The sequence below is a fragment of the Danio aesculapii genome, chromosome 17 (assembly GCF_903798145.1).
Source record: "Danio aesculapii chromosome 17, fDanAes4.1, whole genome shotgun sequence".
Taxonomy (NCBI): Eukaryota; Metazoa; Chordata; class Actinopteri; order Cypriniformes; family Danionidae; genus Danio; species Danio aesculapii.
In genome coordinates, this window is record NC_079451.1 from 11,852,934 (window position 1) to 11,878,332 (window position 25,399).

At 36.2% G+C, this 25,399-nt stretch overlaps 1 protein-coding gene across 1 annotated transcript; it reads right to left on the reverse strand.

The window, feature by feature from the left end:
* Positions 1–280: 280 nt before the first annotated feature.
* cfap99 (cilia and flagella associated protein 99) lies at positions 281–24,923 on the reverse strand. Its single transcript, XM_056477476.1, has 15 exons — positions 24,613–24,923; positions 22,307–22,451; positions 22,047–22,141; positions 21,062–21,174; positions 18,721–18,898; positions 16,782–16,862; positions 16,639–16,707; positions 16,046–16,132; positions 15,858–15,946; positions 13,622–13,826; positions 13,402–13,543; positions 13,172–13,323; positions 12,055–12,260; positions 1,850–2,036; positions 281–408 (listed from the first exon to the last, which is right to left on the reverse strand). Exons 1-15 carry the CDS (start codon positions 24,718–24,720, stop codon positions 319–321), a joined length of 1,947 nt encoding a protein of 648 aa, XP_056333451.1. The 5' UTR covers positions 24,721–24,923; the 3' UTR covers positions 281–318.
* Positions 24,924–25,399: the final 476 nt, after the last annotated feature.

A 25,399-nucleotide genomic window follows, 5' to 3' on the forward strand; every position in this document is an offset into this window, starting at 1 on the left:
TTCAACGGAATAAAAACTAACCGTTTAGAACACTTCAAGTAAATGATGATGTGGTTTTCATTTTTGTAAGAACTATACCTGTAATACATTGATATCAAGCCATAAAGATTTATCCAATATATAAGATGCTTTAATATAAGTATTTAAGTGTTTTTTATATATATATATATATATATATATATATATATATATATATATATATATATATATATATATATATATATATATGCATGCACATACACAAACATATACATTGGCTGAAGTCTCATGGCTATCACTATCAAAAAAAAAAAAAAAAAAGGTGGTTCTGACCAGCAGTTATTTGTAGACGGACTGCTGGAAGGCCCCATGAATCTGTTGTTCCAAATTGCGCTCCAACTCTTGCCAGTGGTGTTCTTCAAAAACCTGCTGCAAGGATTTAATGGAGCAAAAGTGTTATCGCAGCATACACTGTAACCTCTTTAAGCCCCGGTCAGATCACACTACTTTCATTGTCGGTTATGAAAATTGCTATGTCAGACTATGCGATTTTTATTATTCGTTTTTTTTCCTCATGATAAACTCTTGACTTGTCATGAATGACAAATGTGCTAGACTACACGTTCCTTCACGATCAGTCATCCCGTGACGTCTACGACGTGCATCATTTCCCAAATCAGTCACAAGTGTTGCTATAACAATATTTTATATCTCAATTTCAATCTAATATCTCAATTTCAATTTTATTTCAATGTCGATAAACACTGATGTTTGCAGACAACTAATAACAACAATAATTTAAGGGCATTCCTTACGACATGTATAAGATCAAACTTATGATTCGTTTATAATATTAAGATATTTTCTTTGAAATCTAATTGTATATTTTTCTGTCAGGGTTGCTTATCAAACACTCCCTCGCCTGAACTTGCTGCGAGTGAGACAAAGAAAATGAAAGCACATAAGCAGCAACAAGGAAAAATCAGATGCTCAAGAAAATATAATGACATATTAAAACATTTTCTTGAAGAAATATCTTTTTGAAAAATCTGATTTCATTTGCTATAATTTGTATCTTAATTTTAATGTATCGTTTGTTGGTCAGTTATCTATAAACAAGAATAACGAACAACATTTGAGGTGAAGCACTTCAAAACAAGTCTGCTATATTTGCTGCTATATTCGTGAGATTGTATTGGTTTGTTAAATAAAATATTAATCCAGCCTGAATAAAATGAAAGTGAAATATTCACAGTTTCAGAGAAGCCTATATTAACCTGTTTTTACTATTAATGATGAATTTGAATGAGCAGGAAATGCTTTTGCAATGTATTCGCAGCACTGAACATGTTCCCAGATTACCTCGGAAGAACAAACACTGTTGGAAGGATGAGAGAACTCAAAAACTCGTGAGAATGGAGATGTCTGCATATTTGTGCCAGTCTTATAAAATTGCTTAAAACACTTCATTTTAGAAAATGTAGTTAAAGTTTGCATAATCAATGATTGATCTTATCCACCTGTAAGTAAATATGCAGCCTGTTTTTTGATTACCTGACCAGCGCATTAATGGCAGCACCCGCTGATATAACTGAGAAATTATGTGCTCATATTGCACAGTGTCACCCACGTGACAGAACTCAGTCGAGAAGAAAGAGAAAAAAATTAAACATGCTAGACTTCCTGCGATGATGTCATGAGGCGTCACATGCATGATATCGGTTGTTGTGAACTACACCACATTACACGTGAAGAAATGATTGAATCTTTTGTCACGATGCTGATTTGTCGTTTACGAATCCCCATACGTCAAGGAAATTGTGCCAAAATTTTGTGATCTGACCGGGGCTTTACTGTGATCTCTTCCCACCTTTTTGTTAAGGGAGGTCTTCGATGTCATAGGAAGCACCTGTTCATTTTTCTTCAGAGTCTTTTTTTCGGTTTTTCTCTTTTGTCTTTTCTGCTGTTTCTGTTCCAGGGTCTTCTGTAGAGCCAGGACTCTCTCATCTCTAAAGACCGCCTCCCTCAGTTCACTTCTCATCTTTTTTTCTTGTTGACTGAAACAAAACAGAAAGCCTTTCTGTAGGCATAATTACTGCTTATCATTCCATGCTTCAGAACAGTTATGTCCCATTCATACATACATTGGGGTCTGATTTCATTAGAAATTCATTGTTTCATGTTAAATTAGCAGTGTAGCAATAGACCCTTTTCACATGATGTTATGCGGTGTCCGGTTTCCCTTCATGCAGTGTATGGTTACTTCCGCCTACACAGAAATCCCTATAGAGAACTCACCCAGTCAGCTGTATATTTACTACAGATAAGGTTAGACTGTGTTTATGGCTGTTTTTTGTTGTCTGCATTCAAGGTGAGACATCTGACATCTAAAAAAACCTTACAGATCATCCAGATTTCCACTTAAACCAAGAAAATAGACTTTAAACAGAGTCTATTGCTTTGTGTTGCTGTCTTTACTGCAGATGAAGTAGTTATATTTGTCAATATTTCAATATTTGTCAAATAAAGATTAGAGATGTTTACACGGATGCTGAACATTTTTTATGGCAGATTTATTTTTATTATTTGTTTTGTGTCCTAAATAATAGGAAATAAATAAAACTGTGTGTTTGTGGCTGTTTACAGTGGACAGCTGATTCACAAACACATTCATATTATTAACATTCTCAGTTCTGTGACTTTTTTTCTATATAGGTATTGTATTCATGAACATAAAACATTTATGACTATTTAATATTCATATTAAATGAAATAGAATAACAATGTTGTATGTGGCTCTTAATAATCAAACAAAATCATTATAAAAATTTACAATTGCAAAAACAACACCAAGAAGACGACATTTGAATTCAGTATTATTAGATTATGAATATATTTGTAACATTATTAATTTAAATGTAGTACAGATATCAAATTAAAACCACCCAAAAGGTGGCGGTAGGACATAATTCATTCAGTCAAATTGAGAAACTGAACAAACATTATCAGATCAGTAAATAATAAATGATGAGACTTGTTGCATTCATAGACATAACAGGTAATATAAGAAGATTTAATAAAGAATTGTACTCATGCTGGAACATTTACCTATAACAGATAATATAAATTTATATTCAGAGCAGCATTAAAGTAAAAATAAATCCATTATTGAGGAAATAAACTTAATAAGTGAAAAGGTTGCTTTTCTTGATAAACAATAGCTTATTCCTATTCTTAATAACTTAAAGAATCATTTTCAAACTCAGAAAGCAGTTCTGTATTGAAAGAGAAACATTTAGACACAAGCCCAATACCAATAATAGTCTTAAATCAGATCGTGCAATGTTAATTTTTGTATATGTAAATTTTCCAGAAAAGTCTCCCATTCATTCAGAGGTAAACCGAAACTAAAAATACACTGCGTTGCCGATAGGGAAAGTGAAGTGACGTCATTGTGAAAAGGGTCTATATTAAGAACCGTTAATTTGTCCATGTTTTGCTTTAATGATCACCACTTAAGCTGAGATGAATTTGGTTTATATGTGTAAAACATGAGGCTTATACTCTGAAAATGGTTTGTTTGGGGAACTAGGCAGTATAAAATATTGGTTTTTATCAGGTTTCATTGCTTAAATACTCAGTGGTGTAAAGTAACAGGTAACAAATACTCAAGCTACTGTAATTGAGTAGTTTTTCTCAGGAATTGTAATATACTAGTTTTAAAAATGTGTACTTTTACTTTCCCTTGAGCACATTTTTAGTGCTGTATCGGTACCTTTACTTCATTATTTTCCTTCAACCTGCAGTCACTACTTTATTTCTTTCTTGTCTATGGTGATTGGCTAAAGTAGAAAAAAATCTTCGATTTCCCGTCCAATCAAATCGCACATAGAAAGCAATCATACTGCATCATACTGAACAACACCAACACATTAGTGCTTTATAAATGCAGCAAACCTTTTGGAAGCATTAAAAATGTCCAAGAAGATGTCCAAAATCTTTACAAGCAATGACCCAGAGACTTTTTATAGACTGCATGTCACTGATGAGAAAATGAAGGATGTTGACTGTATGATGACTAAAATCACTAAACATCCTTAAAAATCACTAAATGGAATGAATGAAGATTGTAAGGAAGGGCCGAATGAAGGAAGGACCGAACGAGGAATGGAAGGAAGGAAGGAATGAACGAAGGAAGGACCAAACTAATGAAGGAAGGAAGGACCAAACTATGAAGGAAGGATTCAAGAAAGGACTGAACAAACTAAGGAAGGAAGAAAGGAATAAATGAATGAACAAAGGACCTAATGAAAGAAGGAACAAAATATTAACGAATGAATGAATGAGCGAACAAATGAAAGGAGAAATGAAGGAAGAATTCAAGTAAGGACTAAACAAACTAAGGGAGGAAGGAAGGAACTGATGAATAAACAAAAGACCTAATGAAGGAAGGAACAAAAAATAAACAAACAAAAAAATGAGCGAACGAATGAAGGGAGGAACGAAGGAAGGAACAAATGAATGAAGTAAGGAACAAACAAATGAAGCAATGAAGGAAGGACAGAACAAACAAACAATGGAAGAAAGGTTGGAAGTGGCGAACGAATATAAGAAGATCAGTAGATGCACTACAGAATGTTACGTTTACACATCCCTGCACAAACGGCATGTAAATGCATCAACTTTTCACAGCGTAATACTCACTACTCACTACTCTTGAGTAATTTTAAAAGGGCTAAGTTTTACTCATATTTTGAGTAATATTTACAACAGATACTGTAGGACTTTCCAGTATGTGTCAGTATTGTTTATAGTATGTATATTATTAATAATAGATGTTATTATGCTTCAGAGTATTTGAAGAATAAATATAAGTATGTATATTTTCCATGTTAGTTTAAATGCAGGCACATTCATGTTGTATTTTCATATATGTCAAAATTCTGATTCTGATTATGAAGATGTGTATTACCGTTTCTAGCCGATAGGTTGTGTCTGTATATAAATTAAGACGCAAGTTTTGTTTTCCACAGTTAGTTATTGTTTGGGGCCGGTACGATTGCCAGTTTATAATCTAGCTAGCTACTAGCAACTGTTGATTAAAAAAGGAAGAACGTCGAAGTTTGACAGACTAGTGTAACGCCAGTACTTAGGCTGTCTAGTTTGTGGACGAACATTGTGTATGGGAACGCAATAAAAGTTCAGCAGTGGCTCGAGTTGTATCCATTGGGCTTGCCCTAAAACCCTTCCAGTGGGGAGTTTATTGAGGTACTGTGAGTAACTTGATAAAAACTGGACAGATACTTTAATTCTACTTGCACTACATTTTTGGGAAAGTAATGGTGCTTTTACTTAAGTATGATTTTTCAGTACTCTTTCCACCACTGCTTATAGTTACTATTGCTCTCCACAGCAGGTTATGTTTTGAGATCTTAAACCAAAATGTAACCAATCAGGAGTGAGCAAAATAATACTGATATTGCTTGTTTTTGTATTGCTATTGTCTTTCATTCTTGTTAGTAAATGAGTTCAAATTCGACAGTGAGCTTGGCAGTAAATCACGCTGTTTCAAGTCTACACACATTCAGGATCAAATTTAGAGAAAGTTGGTACGTTTTATGGCACTAACAATATTAAACTAGAAAAGTAAAGTTCGTAGACAAACTTTATGATGTCTTGAGAAAGCCTTGTCTAAATGTTTGAAGTAGTTTTAAAGTTTAAATCATTGATGCAGGTTTTAAGAAGTTTAAAACAACTGGCATAGAGAAATAACTACATATATGTAAACATGTTTCTAGTATGGATTGGCATGTTTCTTGCTAGGTGGTTGAATTGAACTTTCAATTTACACTGTTTCAATTTACTATGATCTTTTATGTGAAGCTGCTTTGACACAATCTACATTGTAAATGCACTATAGAAATAAAGGTGAATTGAATTGAATTGAATAGGGGGTACGGCGATGCAGTGGCGCAGTAGGTAGTGCTGTTGCCTCACAGCAAGAAGGTCGCTGGTTTGTGCCTCAGCTGGGTCAGTTGGCGTTTCTGTGTGGAGTTTGCATGTTCTCCCTGCATTTGCGTGGATTTCCTCTGGGTGCTCCGTTTTCCCCCACAGTCCAAAGACATGCGGTACTGGTGAATTGGGTAGGCTAAATTGTCCATAGTGTATGACTGTGAATGTGTGTGTGTATGTGGATGTTTCCCAGAGATGGGTTGCAGCTGGAAGGGCATCCGCTGTGTAAAACGTGCTGGATAAGTTGGCAGTTCATTCCGCTGTGGTGACCCCGGATTAATAAAGGGACTAAGCCGAAAAAAAAAAGAATGAATAGGGGGTTCTGAGTGGTTGCTAAGGCATTGCTAGGTGGTTGCTAAGGTATTGCTAGGTAGTTGCTAGGGTGTGCTGATTGGTTGCTAAGCGGTTGGCAAGGCGTTGATAGGTGGTTGCTAGGTTGTACTTAGTGGTTGCTAAGGCATTGTTAGGTGGTTGCTACTCAGTTGTTTGGTTGTTCTGAGTGGTTAAGGCTTTGCTAGGGTGGTCTAGGTGGTTGCTTAGGTGTTACTAGGTGGTTGCTAGGGTGTCCTGAGTGGTTGCTAGGCGGTTGCTAATGTGTTGCTAGGTGGTTGCTAAGGTCTTCTAGGTCATTGCTAAGGTGTTGCTAGGCGGTTGCTAGGGTGTTCTGTGTGGTTGCTATGGTGTTCTAGGTTGTTGCTAAGGTGTTGCTAGGGGTTGCTAAGGCATTGCTAGGTGGTTGCTAGACGTTGCTAGGCAGTTGCTAGAGTGTTCTGGGTGGTTGCTATGCGGTTGCTAAGGCGTTGCTAGGTGGTTGCTAAGGTCTTGCTAGGTGGTTGCTAAGGTGTTCTGGGTCGTTGCTAAGGTGTTGCTAGGTGGTTGCTAGGTGGTTGCTACTCAGTTGTTTGGTTGTTCTGAGTGGTTAAGGCTTTGCAGGTGTGAATGCACTACTTACACTATTTATACTACAAAATGGCGTAGAATAGTGCATACATATGCGATTTGGGACGCAGCTACTATGACAGTCTGGCGGAAAGTTATGAGGTCATAAAATCCAATGTTAAGTAGGACTTTTTCAAATTTTCCGGGTCAGTTTTTTGGAAAACTGTAATAGAGTGTCTGCGGGGTCTTAAGGCCATCACACACCGGATGCGTCGCTCAGCGCCGCGACACGGTGTGCACATGACAGTTGAAAGTATCACACACCAGAAGCGCACATTCGCATGCTATATTAAACGAAACTATTCAGATGGCGCTCTGTGGCGCGGCAGAAAAATTAACATTGTCCTGAGTCGTGGCTGGGCGCCGCGGACAGCCGCTGACAGCCGCTGACAGCCGCCAACTTGTGTGTGTGTACCCTGATAGAAACCTATGTTTAGAATTCTGAAATGTATGGCGCTGCGTGGCGCTATGCAGCACGCCGCCGATCGGCGCTTCAGGTGTGTGACCCCCCTTTAGAAAGTATTAAAAGTTGAGAAATCAATTATGAGAAAATTAAGAACCTTAAAGGGTATTAAAAAGTCTTAATCTCATTTACAAGGTTTTAAATTTTGTTCAAGCATTGTTCAAAGTGTTTGACTCCAAAAAAGCATAAATATATTTATTTTCCTCGATTGGTTCAGGCCGGGTGCGTCCGGCCAAGCTCCTCTGTCACATAATTTGTGACAAATGCAGGAAGGTGATGTGACACTCTCCACATGTAGCGAAACCATAGAGCGGGGCAATTCAATTGGCGGCACGCAAGGCAATTTGTTCCAGCCCTTCAAATAGTGTGACCAAGACATCAAAAATACATTTAGTTCAGTCGAAAAACGGCCACTATAGTTATTAAGTAACCTCCGTCTGTTCAATACAGCACGAGCTGCAGTTGAAGGCAGTGCAGAGCGTGAGTCACGTGACATTAAGCGAGTGAGTGGTGCGAGCAGCCGAAAACAGTTGGATACTTAAGCTTTAAAGGGCACCTATAAATAAACACATCCAGTCCTTTTTTTACAATTTAACAACATAAAAACGGTGGACCAATTGGAGCGGTTTTCAGATTGACCGCAACTTGACGTAGGAGTGCGGTCCCCCCGCCCACCGAATTGATTGACAGCAGCATATTAACATGTCCCAGTAGTCATGTGTATAATCATATCAACAAGACAGGACGAGCGCAAAGCAACCGGGAATAAAAGGTCTGTTCAGTTTACTAGGATCATTAATCATCATCCGATGTGATCAAGAGTGAGTTTTACAAGTTTAAAATGCTTTAAAACAGTGCATTTAATTATAAATTATTTTTAAATTACATCGATTTACTTCAGCTTTACTTCATCACCGCAGCCGCGTGTCAGAACAATTATAAAAGAAGACGCTTCAATCCCGGTTTGTGGATGTTAAATCAGGTTTATTTTGCACATTAACATAACAGATATCCATATAGCAGTGGAGATTAACCTGTATCCTGTCACATTTGCAGGCAAAAAGAGTGCAAAGCTAAACGCGCGCGCTGTCTGTGTGTATGTGTGTCCGTGCTGTGTATGTGTGTGTGTGTGTGTATCTGTGTGTGCACAAACTTTGTAATCACATTGTGTGTGACTCATTGTTGCAACTCCACAACAAATGCATCAAATACTTATTGGTAAAGTTCTTACTGTAGTATTTCTTACAAACGTTACGTGAGATCTTCTTAAGGCATGCTGAAAGGCACGTAAAAACGGTGGGTGGAGAGGACTAGCCTTAAAGGCGCAGTACAACAAAACCACTACCTGATGCTAAAAGGTATAATAAAAAATCTGATGGGTGTTTTGAGCTGAAACTTTAAAGACATATTCTGGAGGCACAAAAGACTTATATTAAATCTGAAAAAGGGGTAACCTAGGTGCCCTTTAAAGGCTTCTCAACGCCGCGTTTCTGTTGCACAAAATGAACCTGCTGCAACTAAACAGTGGCTGTTTCTCAATATATGTTCTTGTCTGTACTTGCGTTCTTTTGTTCTTGTGAAACGTCATCAACCGATACCAAAGTACTGTTCCAATTCAAAGTTCACATCTTGCCAAGTACAGATAAAATTCCCGGATGTGTACTTGCTCTGCCCCTTTGGCCAAGGATGCATCGAGAGGTGACTTGTGCGAACTTGCGAACCTCAGGTATCCCAGAATGCATTGCAGCTAAACCAGCAAACGCTAATGGTGGATGAGAAAAATACTCCTTTACTATGCCACAAAGTAAAGTTTAAACAGTTTTTTAGGCGAGAATGTAGTTGTTTTAAACTCGAATTGGCAGTTTGTTCCCAAAGTGCGTCTATAACGATGTGCCTCAGCTTATGCAGACTCTGACTCCCAGCCTGCCAGCGTGAGCTTCGTCATCACCTCCCCCGCCGAGAGCAGCTTTACTTCGGCCATTCCATCTCGGATGTACCGCTGAATCTCATCTGTCCATTGTAGTTAAAACATGATATTTAATGCGTCTTGTGTATATCTAATGGACAGTTATTGGTCTTTTAAATCTATTATTTGTTCTCAGGTGTATTAGTTTGGCAGTATTATTTTGTTACCTTTTATAATTTTCTTTAATTATGTTACCGTGTTGTACGAGGGTTGTCTTTGTTTAACAAATTGCTTAACGATATCTTTATTTCTTATTGTGTACTGTACGTCTTGTACTTTATACTTGTATAATCTCCATTGTATTTATTAAATCTAATAATCATAGACACGTGTCTGTGTATAATAACACATTTTACTTCACATTTATATAGATTTATGTTTACTTTTTCTTAAATCAAAAATGTAGATTTCTAATATCAATATAATGTTAATTACAGGGCCATGCTTTATATAATTAAATCATTTTATTTTAATGTACAGTGAAACCGATGAATCCATGGTCACGGTGAGGTAAGTGATGTTATAAAGTACACTGCCGTTCCATTTAAAGAAGTACTCGACTTCCAAGGACGCAAGTCCGAACTTTGCGTATTTGGTATTGAGAAACAGCCAATGTTATGCCACCTGTGCGCTAGTTTAAAGTTCTGAGCTTATAACTACACCAAGGCTAATACGCATGCACACTGGATTAACTATAGCAGTTTTACATATCCAGTTACCATTCACGTACCGTGTCTTTTCCGCGCGCAAGTTAGTAGAAAACATCTCACGCCGTAGCAGTAAAAGTTGTGCATGGCTTTCAGCGCAATGTAAACAAAAGATATGTTCGATGAATTATTAGAAATTATAAAATGATTATGTATGTATGGGCGCAGATGATTACAACAGTTCATTTAAATACTTACCTAATATAAAGCTTAAATTTACATTAGACGTGACAACCGTGAAACCATGAATATTCTTCAGACTAATGGTAAAACCAAAATCTATAATTGCTGCATCCATAATTGTTATGCAGTTCAAAACATAACATATGAATGTGTCTGAATGTGGAAGAAGCCTACTATAGCAATGCACTGCTTTTGTTGCGCTTTGAAATACAACATTTGAATATGTTTGTAGAAAAGTCTGTTGTTTATTGCAGTGATGTTATGTAGTTTCAAAATACAATATATTAATATTTTAATGTAGAAAAATACAACGTTGGTGTCTTAAGGAGCAAAAATACAACATATGGGCTCTTATATGCTGTTGTGTCATCACTCTTTTTGCAAGTCATATCTCTCTGGCCCCTCATTTGGGATTATTTTCATGAACTGGCCCCCATGACAAACTAATTGAATAGTGCTGCCATAGAGCAAAACAGACGACAAAATGGGATAATGCAAGTTTGCATACTCCTGGTTGGGGAAAGACGAGTTTAAACAGTGGCTGAAACCTGTCGCTGAAAACAACCACGTAATTTATTCTTTCAAGGTTTGTTTCTTCTGAGCTTATCTAAGTTCTGTTGCACGGTTGTGCTCCATTTATTTATTTAACTATAACTGTTTATTAAAAATTGTTATTTAAGTTAAATGTTTGATACTGATTAGAAGTGGCGATGAGGTCTTAAAATATTCTGAGAAGGTCTTTAAAAAGTCTTTAAAAGGTATTGAAATTTCCTTTAGGATTCCTGCATATACCTTGCATAAGTCAGATCAACTGGAAAAGATAAAGCAACACGAGTCAGAGCAGTTTGGAAGTTTGGAGTAAGTTTGTTGGTTGTAGTATGAACAGTCTCAGAAGAAAAATAAGAAGAAGAAGAAGAAGAAGAAGAAGAAGAAGAAGAAGAAGAAGAAGAAGAAGAAGAAGAAGAATGTTAAGTTTATGTAGTATAACTGTATGTTGACTTTCTCAAGCCACCATAATTAGACTTACTAACTTAAAATGTCCTGTAACCCTGAGTTTGTTTAGCTGCTGTCATAGCTCAAACCTGTGATCTTTCTAAAGGGCAAAGGGTCAAATACAGAGCCTTCAGGCAGACCATAGTTTACCACTGTAACACAGTCTGTTCTCCTCAGCAAAGAAGTCAGAGTGATTCAGGAGGAAGAACATAAACCAGGCAGATTCCCAACTCTCAAATCTGCCCTGAAGGACATTGTGATCTATATTGTCAAAGTAGTTCTAGTCTGGAACAAACCACCGTACATCTGAGGAGTACTATGATAAGGGATAACTGGAAGTCTTCATGAATATAAATGAAAGTGATCTAATGCAAAATCCTTAAGGGTTAGTTCTTATTAATTTAAATGAGTTCTGGTAATAATTATTCACCCTCATGTTGTTGAGACCTTCTGGGTAATTAAAAAAAGAATTTTTATATTTGGCTCTGTAAGCTCTAATTCAGGGGTGTCAAAACTCGGTCCTGGAGGGCCAGTGTCCAGCTGAGTTTAGCTCCAACTTGCTTCAACACACCTGCCAGGACGTTTCTAGTATATCTAGTAAGAGCTTGATTAGCTGGTTTACATGTGTTTAATTAGGGTTGGAGCTAAACTCTGCAGGACCTAGTCTGGACACCCCTGTTGTGTCAGACTAGACCTGTTATGTCATGTTTTGATTTATTTTTTCTGGTTTAAACCAAAATATCAATTTGACCCTACAATAGTTTAAAACAGGTACATGAATATTACAGGTAGGTACAGGACCAGTGTGTTACCTGAGCAAAGCAGCCTGCTCTGCCAGATTTCTTCGTAGAGCGATGTTGTCCAGCTGTTCCAGCAGTAGCTGCTCTTTAAGCTGTTTCTCCTGAAAGATGCGCTGTCTTCTGTCCTCCAGATCACACTGCTCTGACTCTCTCAGGAGAGCCAAACGCTCCCTTAGCTCCGCCAGAGACATCTCACAAAGCAAATCATGACCCGCAGTCTGAATAACATCACAAAACAGTGGTTACTTCACTTGCAATTACATCTGTTGAACTGCATTCCAATCATCACAAATACTACAGAAGACCTATTGGAACCCGCATGAGCCAAACATTCTCATAGAAATCAGTCAAGTTTGGTAAAGGAAAAATCATGGTTTGAGGTTACAAACAGTATGGGGGCGCGCAAGAGATCTGCACAGTGGATGACAATATAAACAGCCTGAGGTATCATGACATTTGTGCTGCCCATTACATTACAAACCACAGGAGAGGGCAAATTTTTCAGCAGGAAAGCACTCCTCATACTTCAGCCTCCACATCAAAGTTCCTAAAAGCAAAGAAGGTCAAGATGCTCCAGGATTGGCCAGCCCAGTCACTAGACATGAACATTATTAAGCATGTCTGGGGTAAGATGCAGGAAGAGGCATTGACGATGAATTCAAAGAATCTTGATGAACTCTGGGATTTCTTTGCCATTCCAGATGACTTTATCAATAAGTTATTTGAGTCTTTGCAGAGATGTATGGATGCAGTCCTCCAAACTAATGGGAGTCATTTACAATATTAATTATTTTTCCACTGCAGCATGACTTTATATTCTTTACTGTACATTATTTCTGTTAAGTGACAAGATTTTTGTCTAAGCAAAGTCAGACCTTACTGTCCTAATTAAATAATTAAAAATCAAGGCTTGATCATATTTTATTTTGGTAAAATAAGCGTAATCTAGAGGCCTTTGCCTTTCACACCAAATGATCAACTAGAAGTCAAGTTATTATTTGCTGTTCCTCAAACTTGAATAGACGACAAGACTTTTGTCAGGGTAGTGTATACACAACTTGTTTCAAAAATGACTGGTACTTTATTTAAATATTACATATTTGATTAATGTAAAAAGCAAATCACTAACCTCAGTTTCATCAATAAACTTTTGTCTGACCATAGAGACTGACTCAAAAGCATGAATCTGACGGATGAGCTCCATCTTCCTGCTCAGTTCAGCCTGGGCTTCCTCCAAAGCCTGGCTGAGGAGATCCCTGCTCTGCTCTGAGACCTCCTTAACTGTTCAGGGGAAAAACATTGTGTTTTACTGTCATTGCAAGCCTTTATGCTTTTAAGTATCAGCCCAAATCTTTGTACCTATCATTTGTTTGATTTCTTGGAGCTTAGCTTTGGCAGCTTTGGAGTTCTTGTGACCATCAGCCACTTGCTGCACCAGCTCTCTCATTTCCTTCTCCTCCTTCAGCCGTTTCTCTGCATACTTGCGCATGAGCTCTGCAGTCTAAAACAATCACACATTACACCATCACAAATTGAGTCATGTATTGCTGTAAACAATGAATGTTTGTTATGAGATCACCTCCTCCTTTGTCTCCTGAGCTTTATGGTAGTTACGCTTCAAAACCCGCTCCCGGGCAAGAACGGCCTCTTCGTAGCTGATTCGTCCTTCTAGTCTTCGGCGCTCCAGTTCTGCCAGTTCCTCCTGCAGATCCCTCTCCTTCATCTCCTTCTGCCATTGCAGGAATGAAGATGGTTCGCTTGCACCCTGAGATAATCGCTCTAATCTGAATACACAAATACTTATACATTAGAACACACATGGATTTTTCTTACATGACAATGGGGTTAGTAATGAGCAATGTTGTGGAAAAACAACTTTTATGATTCATTTTGAAGGGTCAGTTCACCCAAAAATGTCTCATAATTTTCCAAGTCACATAAAAGAAAGTGGTCCTCATGAACCAATGACATTTGGCCACACTGATGCCAGAACTAGTGTGGTGTGTTTCATGTATCTATTTTCTGTTAAATTGATTTTTGTTTTTGCAGAGTTTTTCAATGGTTACAGGTTTTCATCTTTCTTCAAAATATCTTTTTGAAAAGAATAAAGAAACTCATAAAGGTTTATAACCACTTAAGTGTTGGTAAAATGTCATTTTTAGATGAACTATTCTTTTAATGAAATAAATGGGATATTTAAGAGTTTTTCTAATATTAGTTTGTTCTTCACTTCACTTGTGGTCCTATTTTTTTTAATTAAAGAGAAAGTTCACCCAAAAATGAAAATTTTGTCATCAGTTCCCCATCCTACACTAGTTCTAAACATGTTTAATTATTTTTCTTTTGTTCAACATGAAGGACTTAATTTTGAAGAACGTCGGAGACTGGTAGTCGTCGACTGGTAGTCGTCGACTTGCATACTTTATTTATTTCATACTATGTACGCCAATGGTTACTGGTCTTCAAAATACCTTCTTTTATATCATAGGTCTCAAGCTGGATTCCTGGAGGGCTGCAGCTCTGCACAGTTTTGCTCTAACCCTAATCAAACACAGCTGATCCAATTAATCAAGGTGTTCAAGACTTCTAGAGACCATTAAGCAGGTGTAAGTTGGAGGTGGTTGGAGCTAAACTGTGCAGAAGTGTGGTTCTCCTTGAATTGAGTCTGAGACCACTGATTTATATCCAACAGACACCACTTGAGGTTGAGCATCTCTTTTAAAAACGTTAACTTTAACATTCCCTCTTATTACAACAACGAAAATAAGTATTGAACATGTCACCATTTTTCTCAGAAAACATATTTCAAAAGGAACTGTTAACTGTTGAATTTTCCCTAGATGTTGGTAGCAACCAAAGTAATCCAAATATGCAAAGAAAACAAATTGTATTAGTTTACAAATGAAGTCATGTGTGATAAAATGAAATGACACAGGGAAAAAGTATTGAACACATGAAGAAAGGGAGGAGTAAAAAAGCAGTGAAAGCCCAGACCAGTTCTTCAGCAACACTCTGCCCTTCGTCATTGTAAATGAATATTAGCTGCTTCAGTCCAACATCTACATTAGCAGTATGATGAAGATAAAACCAGAGTGGCATTTTAGCAAAACAATGATCCAAAACACAGCCAAAGACACTCTCAAATGCTTAAAGAGAAAGAAAATAATTTGTAGAATGGCCCAGCCAATCACCTGACTTGAATCCAATGGAAAATACAAAACAAAGATCAGATTTGATAGACGAGACCCACAGAACCATCAAGATTTTACACTGTGTTGAACTCACACCTGAGCACATCATCTGACTTCATTCTCCAAATGAGAGGCATCTTTAAACTGCCATCACCAAAAAAGCCTTTTATATAAAGTATTGAATACATTTCAGTAGTTCAGTGCTTTCTCCTTGTGTCATTTCATTGTTAGTACACAGAACTCATTTTTCAGATTTTTTTTGTTTTGTTTTATTTTTATGTTTGTATTGTTTGGGTATTTACCAAAATCTGGTTCAATTCCATGTCAACAGCTCCTTTAGAAACATTATTCCCAAGAAAAAAACATGACATGTTCAATACATACTTTTTCCCACTGTATGTAAACAAACAGCATGAACATCTCCTTTTGTGTTTAAGAAACAAAAATATGAGTAAACAATGACAGAATTTGTGAATATACTATTGCTTTTCAGTAATGGAAAACATCAGGAAAACATGAATCATTTCAGATATTTAGTCCAAATGCTTTCAAATTCATTTGAATAATTGTTTAGATAATGCACCAAAATCTAGTAATTATCATCTTGGAGTTATGTGACTTTACCTTTGTAACTCTCCTTCCAGTTGTTTATTATATAAAGCTCCCTCTCGCAGTATGGCAGTTGTGTTCAGTCTGACAGGTAAGCTGTTTGTCTGTGTAATTTTAAAATAATATATTCAATCACTATTTAACTGCACAAAGCCAGTTATAAAATCAAGAAATCAATACTTCATTTTATTAATCAGAATTACCTTTTGAGTTGAAGGGCTGCCAGAAGTATAAGTCTTGTCAAATTTGAGTCCAGCTTCCCGGTTATGAATAATCTGTGATCTTATGTTCTGTTCATCAGAAAACAGGCATTAATAGTTTTTCAATTCTGTGATGCAAAAAAACATTAATGTACACTGTAAAACCCAACAGTAAACTTGAAATGAGTGTAGTTAACCCATTATACTAATCTGAAAAGAGTTTTGAACTCAGTGTTGATGGTAATGAGTTAATTAAATACCTCATAACTTCAACTTAAATGGAGTATGTTCACAGTACTCAAATAGATTTTTTTTAACTCAAATGGTTTGTAGCAATCAGATTTCTCAAATGGTTTGAGTTGACCTAACTTATTGAGTTTTACAGTACTCAGTTGGTTTGAGTTCTCTTCATTTATTGGGTTTTACTCTGCTCCAATTGCTTCGTGTACTCAAATGGATTAAGTTCACAGTAGTCATTAGGATTAGTTTTTGAACTTAAATGTTTTGTTGCAATCAGTTTCCTCGAATGGCTTGAGTTACCTTAACTTATTGGGTTTTACAGTGTATTTATTCATTGTGCTGTGTAAGACACTAACTTGAGTTTTCTCAGACTTTTGCGGGTTTGCACATCTGAACTGCTGGGAGTTTGCTTCGTTCAGGGTTTGCTATTGGATAAGATGAGTTACACAGGGTTTCAAAACCAATTGAGTATTGATAAAACACATTGTTTGGGGCTCACAAAAGCTTTCTGTCGATTCGTCTGCCTCATCCCGTCCAGAATCTCTGGTTCCTTTGGAGATATGTGAGTGCTTGCTGGTACCTGAAGGAGGAACCAATCATAATCAAATAATTGGCCACACTTCATTTTGATGGTCCCTATTGCACATTCTGTTAACTAAAAGTTGCATTGAAACTACATGCCAATTACTTCTCTTGAGTATTAGTAGACTGTCTGCTTAATATCTGTTGATACTTTGCAAGAAACTTTGCAAGTACATGACAACTTACACTAACCCTAAACCTAACAGTCTACTTATAATCTAATGAGAACTAGTTGGCAATGTATGCAATGTAACTTAAATTCAACAAAATGTGTTTAAGGGACCATCAAAATGAAGTGATACCAAATAATTTTATCATCTAATGTGAAGTCTGTGTTTTTACATATGCGTTGCAAAAATATGATCAGTAAGTCATTAAGTTTTACAAGATTTAACTTTAAGTCAGTTGAATGCAGTGTTTCCCAACCCTGTTCCTGAAGGCACACCAACAGTACACATTTTCAACCACTTCCTAATTTAACACACCTGAATCAACTCATCAGAGACTCCAAACACTGAAGTTAATTAAGGAGAGATCCAAAATATGTACTGTTAGTGTGCCTCTGGGAACAGGGTTGGGAAACACTGGTTTATTGTAATGTATGTTGAAATGGTTTGCAAAGTTAATTTGATTCAATTTAAATTGAGAGTTCACCCAAAAATTTACTTTTTCTCATCATTTTCAAGTGGTTCTAAACTATGAATTTATTTCTTCTTTTAAACACAAAACAAGATATTCTAAAGAATGTTGGAAAAAAAGCAGCCATTGACATCAATAGTAGAAACAAAAAATACTATGGTAGTCAATACTGTTTTTTTCCAGCATTCTTTAGTATATCTTCCCAGAAGAAAAAAAAACTAAAACAGGTTTAGAACAAGTGGGACATGTGTGAATGATGACAGAAATTTTTGTTTTTGGTTGAATTATCCCATTAAAAATGTAAAATGGTAACTATTTTTTACAATGTATAGAGCTAACAACTCATAAGACTTTTAATTCCATCTATTTGCATTATTTAAACTTACTATTAGTTTAATGGTGTCTAACAACAGATTTTGTGCAAATAAATTACAATACCCATGATGCTCTACAAAAATTTAATCAACACATTCCACAGTCAAAGCAATCTTAAGCTCCACCAACTCATGTGGGGAGTGATACACAACAAATGACATAAATCAAAATCGTCTCACACTCTAAATACTTTACCTCATTAAATCCATTGTTCTCTTGTGTTTTTGTCTGATTTTTATATACTTCTTTGACTAAAAAGAGTTTACCCAAAATTGAAAATTCTTGTCATTTTCTCACCCTTCATTTCTTACAAACCTGAATGACTTTCTTTATTCTGTTGAAGGTGAAGGAAAAAGAAAAAGTTGGAAACCGGTAACCATTGACTTCAATAGTATTTGTTTTTCCTACAATGAAAGTCAATGGTTACCGGTTTCTAACATTCTTTAAAATATTTTCTTTTGTGTTAAACAGAAAAAACGAAACTTATAAAGATTTGAAACCACTTGAGGGTGAGAAAATTGTTTGGTGGTGGTAGCAGGTAGTAACAGGTAGGTGGTTTGAGTCATTTTATTTATAACAATTCACTAAAAATTATAGGTTACAAAAAAACGCATTTTATAATAATTAATAGTGTTGTTTTCTTTTAATCCCCTGTAAAAAAAGGAATGGTAAGAGAAAAACTACTGACAGGGTGTCTACTTTTTTAGTGTTAAAATGTCTATTAAAAGTCATTTTGGCATGTTACCAAACAACCAATCATGCAATAATGATTGAATAAGAAAAAAATGACTGACTCATAAAATCCATCCTCTGTTATTTCAAGAATTTATTTTGATACTTGCCGGCTTGGGCTTGTCCTGCTGTGGAATGACTTCAGGCGCAGGGAGCGGTCGAGCTTTAGGTTTCGTCAGATCAAATTCCTTGGGCTCTGTGTTTTTCCTGGGAGATCTTTTTGGCACACTCCCTCTGCCCATTTTTATGGCGAGCTGATCCAACAGCCTCTCAATCTCACTGCACCAACTGATAAGAAGAAGGACATCTGCCTGATAATTTTTTATCAATAAATATCAGATGAAAAGCAGTCTTATTTTTATTAATTGTGCATTCTGTCATCAAGCCAGCGGTGGAACACAGAATCCAAATTCTTGTTATTAATTCAACAATTTTTAAAACATCCACCCAATTAATGACTTACAGATACTTATGCATAATTCAGTAATAGATTCAAAGTACACTGCAAAAGAGTTGACCAGGGTATCTGCGGGGTCTTAAAATGTCTAAAATTTCAAAAACAAAATTTTAGGCCCTAAAAAGTCTGAAATTTACTGAAATATTGTGTTGTCTGTTTTTAATCCTTAAAAGGTCTTAAATTTACTGAAATATTGAGTTGTGTGTTTTTAATATTGTTTTGTGTGTTTTCAATGTGTTTAAAAAAATAAAATTTAATTTTTTATTTTTTATTACACAGAGATACAATTTACAATAGCTTTTACACGTATTTTTACAGCAGCTTCTCCAAACTTAGCAAATTCCGTGCTAAAGAAAAGAAAAGTAAAATTGCACAGTTCCTCATGTTAATAACAGAGCAACATATCCTTTTATGTTACCTTCCATTTATACTAAAACTGGGGAGTAGACATAATATTTGTATATAGGCATGAAACTTAAGGTTTTATAATTGAAACACATTAAGATTAGAAGTTATACTCAATCAATTTGGCCCCGTAAAAGTCTAAAATTTAATATATATTTTTCATAATGTGCTTAAAAGGGTCTTAAAAGTCTTAAATTTGGCCTGATGAAACCAAGCTGCAACCTGCCGCTCTCCCTCGGGAGCCAATACGGAAGTAACTAAAACTGCAATTCATCGACTCGCCTTTGAGGACTGGCTCCAGGAAATCCAGATGTTCACTGACAACAATGGTAAATTGGCCAATTTTACAGCTGATAAAAACATTTTACAGCCTGGTACAAAAGATGGTTTTGGTGTATAAAGCTAATATACCATTCATGACAACTGTGGGGGTGGGGGGGGGGGTCTCGCTACCTCAGCTGATTCCGGCTGATTAGCCGCTGAACTTTGCAAATACATCATATTTTTGTGTTGTTTTATGTTACTTTACATAGTCAATTGCCTTTTGGAATTATTTCCTACAATTATCAGATGATATGGCATGGTGTGTGCACTTAATTGTGCTCACAAACCATTCAAGTGGCCTCCATTTCCCAGGTGAGTGAAATTATATACTTATATACCATATATATAAATGTATTTCTTTTATTTACGATAAATTATTATTTATAATTTTCTTTAGAACTTGAATGCACATATTAAATAGCTGTAGGCTCTAGAACCATCATCTGAGGCGTTGTCATACAGTATTATGGCTGGATTTCATAATTAGTCTTGCATTTACTAACACAGACTATATTTGAAGTGTTTGGAACTAATTAGCATTTTCCTCCTGTAGAAAAATAGCATAAGAACAATTCTTAGTGGCTCAGTGTTTTACAACAGTGTTTTTTAAAAGATTAAACACTTTATTTATGTAGTACACAACCAAGCACATGTGGTCAAACCGAGTCGCAGGTGATGAAGATTTAAGCATTTCTCTCAAAGAAAAGCCTGTCTAAGCAAAATGCTAGCAGGCATCTGTAGCTTCGCTCACGCTCTGTCTCTTTGCCCTTGTTTGGTATCCCCCGATCGGTGCGATGACGCGCAAACAAAATGGTTACAGATGGCCATGCCTACTTGTAGCTTCTTTTGCGTTCTTCAAAAAGCTATGGGTGATGTCACATACTACGTCCTTTTCTTTTACGGTTTATGGATGAAACCTGCAGAAACCCTGGTTGACTCAACTTAAAATTGAATGGCAACTTGCTGCACAACTTATTAGACTTGACTCAACTTTTAAGCCAAGTACTGCACTTGACTCGACTTATGTTTCAAGTAAAATAATGTGTATGCAGCACCAATAAACACTGATTATACACTCAAAAAATTACTTTTGCTGCTTGTTCAAACTATTTATTTAATATGAGTTGAAACCAGTTTTTTGGCACAACTTCATTGTTTTGTGTTCAATCCACTTAAATTTGTAAAATTAATTCAATTAATTTCATCGATTTGCGTTGGGACAACTCAAAGGATTTGTGTGAAACCCAGTATGTTTCACAGTGTACCTCAGCAATGGGGTGATCCAGTTGTCATCCACAACAGCAGCATCGTAGATGTGACTCCATTCCATCTGGATATGTGTTGTGAGGTTGTTGACGTTAAAGAAAAAACTCAGGAACTGACATTTGCCCATAAAAAAAGGTTCAAAGCAAAAGATGAGGAAATGTATAACACAATATTGAAATACATTCACTGGCCATTTTATTACTGTTTATTACTAGTACCGGGTTGGACACCCTTCGTCTTCAGAACTGCCTTAATGCTTCGTGGCATAGATTCATCAAGGTGCTGAAAATATTTCTCAGAGATTTTGGTCCATATTGACATGATAGCATCACACAGTCACTGCAGATTTGTCACTGCACATACATGATGCGAATCTCCCGTTACCCCACATCCCAAAGGTGCTCTATTGGATTGAGTTTTGGTGACTGTGGAGGCCATTTGAGTACAGTAAACTCATTGTCATGTTCAAGAAACCAGTCTCAGATGATTCACGCTTTGTGACATGGCGCGTTATCCTGCTGGAACTAGCCATCGGAAGATGAGTACACTGTGGTCATAAAGGGATGGACATCATCAGACACCAAAAACTATGCCACTTAAAGCTACTTTCTTCCCCATTCTGATGCTCGCTTTGAACTGCAGCAGATTGTCTTGACCATGTCTACATGCCTAAATGCATTGAGTTGCTGCTACATAATTGAAAGCTTAGAAATTTGCATTAACGAGCAGTTGGATAGGTGTACCTAATAAAGTGGCCAGTGAGTTTATTTGTGCTTTAGATTCATTAACATTTCTTTTGTACTTACTGCACTGTAATTGTTATTTGTTCATGCTTTTGCATGGAAAAAAATAGAAATTCAATAAAAAAAATTTAATTAGAAGGTAACAATCTTGGTTTCTACATATTTAATGGTTTAAAATAATAAACAGGTTAAAAAAACACAAATTAAGGATTTCCATGTGTTGTATATATGTTTGGCTTACTTTGTACATTTTTGCGATGTCTAGCGACTTGATAATTCTGCTGAAATTCTCCAGGCCAAGATCATCAAGACAGAACATGGCAAGATAACAGACAACTGAGAAATAATAATAATAAAATAAATTTTTTCAGAGACATTCTAAATTAGCATCACAACAAAATGAAACAGTAATTGGGATATAGTAATGTTACTGACAGAACTTTTAGACTAAAAATAATATTTATACCACATAAATATATAAGAATATAAGAATAATTGTACCAATGAACAGGTTCCGGTCCACCCTGAAGATCTTTTTTCCATGGTGAAGGTAAAAGATGTTGACTACAACGTCCAAAAGCTTCTTGTGCATGATACATCCATACAGAGTATTGATAATAAACTTCTGATCAGCAGAGGAACGAGTCTAAAAGACAATTGACATAAGATGTTATGATCACCAACAGAGTTGCTCTTGCAGACTGCTATAGAACGCTCACATTCAATTGCACTATAGATCCCATCATGCAATTCACTCACACACCTGGCCCAGATCTCCCTTGATTGCAAACACACAGCTGAAGCTCATGATGACTGATTATCAAGACTATAAAGACACCTCACTCACACACACTTTGCTGAGTCTTGTAAGCTGTAAGTGAGCAATTTAAAGCCTTTTCCTCATCCTGCCTTCTGTGTTTTTGAACCTGTGTTTTGTTTACTGTTTCTGTTCCTTTTGCCCCCTGTCCCGAGCATTCACCTGCGTTTCTGACTATGCTTTAGATTACCTGTATGCTCCCGTCTGTTCCTGTTTTGAACTTGACCTGTCTGCCTGAAGAGCCTTTAATAAACTGCACATGGATCCTCACCTTTGTTGCCAGACCCACACATTACATATATGACAATGATTATTGTGATTTTAAACATACCATTATGAAATGGTCTTAATGTAGTAAAAATGTAGCAACCATGTTTATATTTTTCATACTGATTACCATTTTTATAACCATACTTTTATTACAAATTCAATAGTTAAACTGATTAATTGGTGTTACCATGTTTTCACCCCCATTTTATATAGTAAATTTATAGTTAATTTTGATAAGTGAATCATTCAATGTAAGGCAAGATTTTTAAAATATTAAAAATATCTAACATAACATATTAAAAAACTCTTTTGGGGATACTTAATCAGTTAAAAGAATTTTAAAAGGTTGATAGATCACTTATTTTTTGAAACATGCCATCAGAATAATGCTGTTTCGTTTTAACGTAATTATGCAAGTTACGATGAATGACAATCAGTGTTGGGTAAGTTGCTTAAAAAATAAATTAATTACTAATTATTTCATTAAAATTGTGGCGGCGCAGTGGGTAGCGCTGGTGCCTCACAGCAAGAGAGTCGCTTAGTTTGAGTCTCAGCTGGGTCAGTTGGCATTTCTGTTTGAGGTTTGCATGTTCTCCCCGTGTTGGTGTGGATTTCCTCCAGGTGCTCCGGTTTCCAAAGACATGCGCTATAGGTAAATTGGTTAAGCTAAATTGGCCGCAGTGTATGTGTGTGAATGAGACTGTATGGGTGTTTCCTAGAACTGGGTTGCAGCTGGAAGGGTATCCGCTGCGTAAAACATATGCTGGATAAGTTGGCAGTTCATTCCGCTGTGGCGACCCCTGATAAATAAAGGGACTAAGCCAAAAAGAAAATGAATTAATCATTAAAATTGTATTCAAGTTACATTTTTAATTACTGTGTCTGAAAAGTAACTCTGTTACTTAATAAGTAATTAAATTAATTTACTCAACACAACTTAATATTCAATGCATAAATGAACTACATACTTAAAGAATTATAGACATTTTATGTATCAAAACACAAACATTTCAAAGCGATGATGCAATATTTCAAACATACAGTACCAGTGAGACCTGAATTTCTGATTTTCTGTTCATAGTTTCTCAAGCATGTTCGATCTACTTGATAAATAAATCACTATAATTATATACATTATAATACATTATAAGTAACTGTAATTAAATTAGCTGAAAATGAAAAGTAACCCCCTATTTTACCTTTTCTGTGGAAAAATAATCTAATTTCAGTAACTAGTACACTATTTCATTACACCCGCGATGCGGTGGCGCAGTAGGTAGTGCTGTCACATCAAGAAGGTCACTTGTTCGAGCCTCGGCAGTTGGCATTTCTGTGTGGAGTTTGCATGTTCTCCCCACGTTCGCGTGGGATTCCTCAGGGTGCTCCGGTTTCACCCACAAGTATAAAGACATGCAGTACAGGTAAATTGTCCATAGTGTATGTGTGTGAATGAGAATGTGTGGGTGTTTCCCAGAGTTGGGTGGCAGCTGGAAGGGCATCCGCTGCATAAAACATATGCTGGAAAAGTTGGATCATTCCGCTGTGGCGACCCCAGATTAATAAAGGGACTAAGCCGAAAAGAAAATGAATGAATAAATAATTACACCCAACATTGATGACAATGGATCATTATTTTAACCAAATTATGCATTATATTTTCCCAAAACAGACGGGGGAAATAGGCCTACTTTAAGTCAAAAAGAAAAGACCCAACTGTTACCTGAAGATTCTTGGCAGTATCCTGTGTAAAACTGTCAATGCAGTGTTTGTCTTCTTGAAACTCCTCCAGGAACCTTGCGACTTCGTTGACAAGTTCTTTGAAGTTCATCCTCACTGGATTTCTCAGCCAAATTAAATATACTTTTGGGTCAATAGATAGCAGTCTGAAATATGGATAGTTGTTCAGCTTTAACGCATCTTATTCGGATTGCCGAAGCATTTAAATAAAAGTTCTGAGAGGGAAATGTCTAAAATGCTGTCTTGAACCATAGAAATAGGTTTATATGTGTGATAATGTGTCCTGCGATGAAAAATATCTATCCGCCAGCTACAATGTTTTGCTGTTGCCTGGCAACAGCGAGGCGGTGTGACTTTTCCTCAGAGGAAACGTCACTCGCTTGTTACTATTCTCTGTGCTGTTCCCTTTGTTCTCTTTTGTCCCCAAAACATGAAATTAATATAAAAACATCAAAACAATACCTTAATATTTTTTTTAAAAGTGTTTAAAAAAAGAATAGGTTCAATAATGTGTTAAAATTAAAATTTAAAATGTTAATTTTTTTTCCATAAAAGTGTCATAACATTCTTTCATAGCATTCAAAATGTTTATTTAAAATATAAGAAAAGTCGTTAGTTTACAGACTAAAACAAACACTCTTTTGGTATGAGCAAACAAAAAGTGCATGTTTTAGTCATGTTTATGCATTTTTTTAAAGAATGAGAAACAGGATTTTTTATATATACAAATTGGTTGACACATTATCAGTAATTTAAATACATAAATTAAC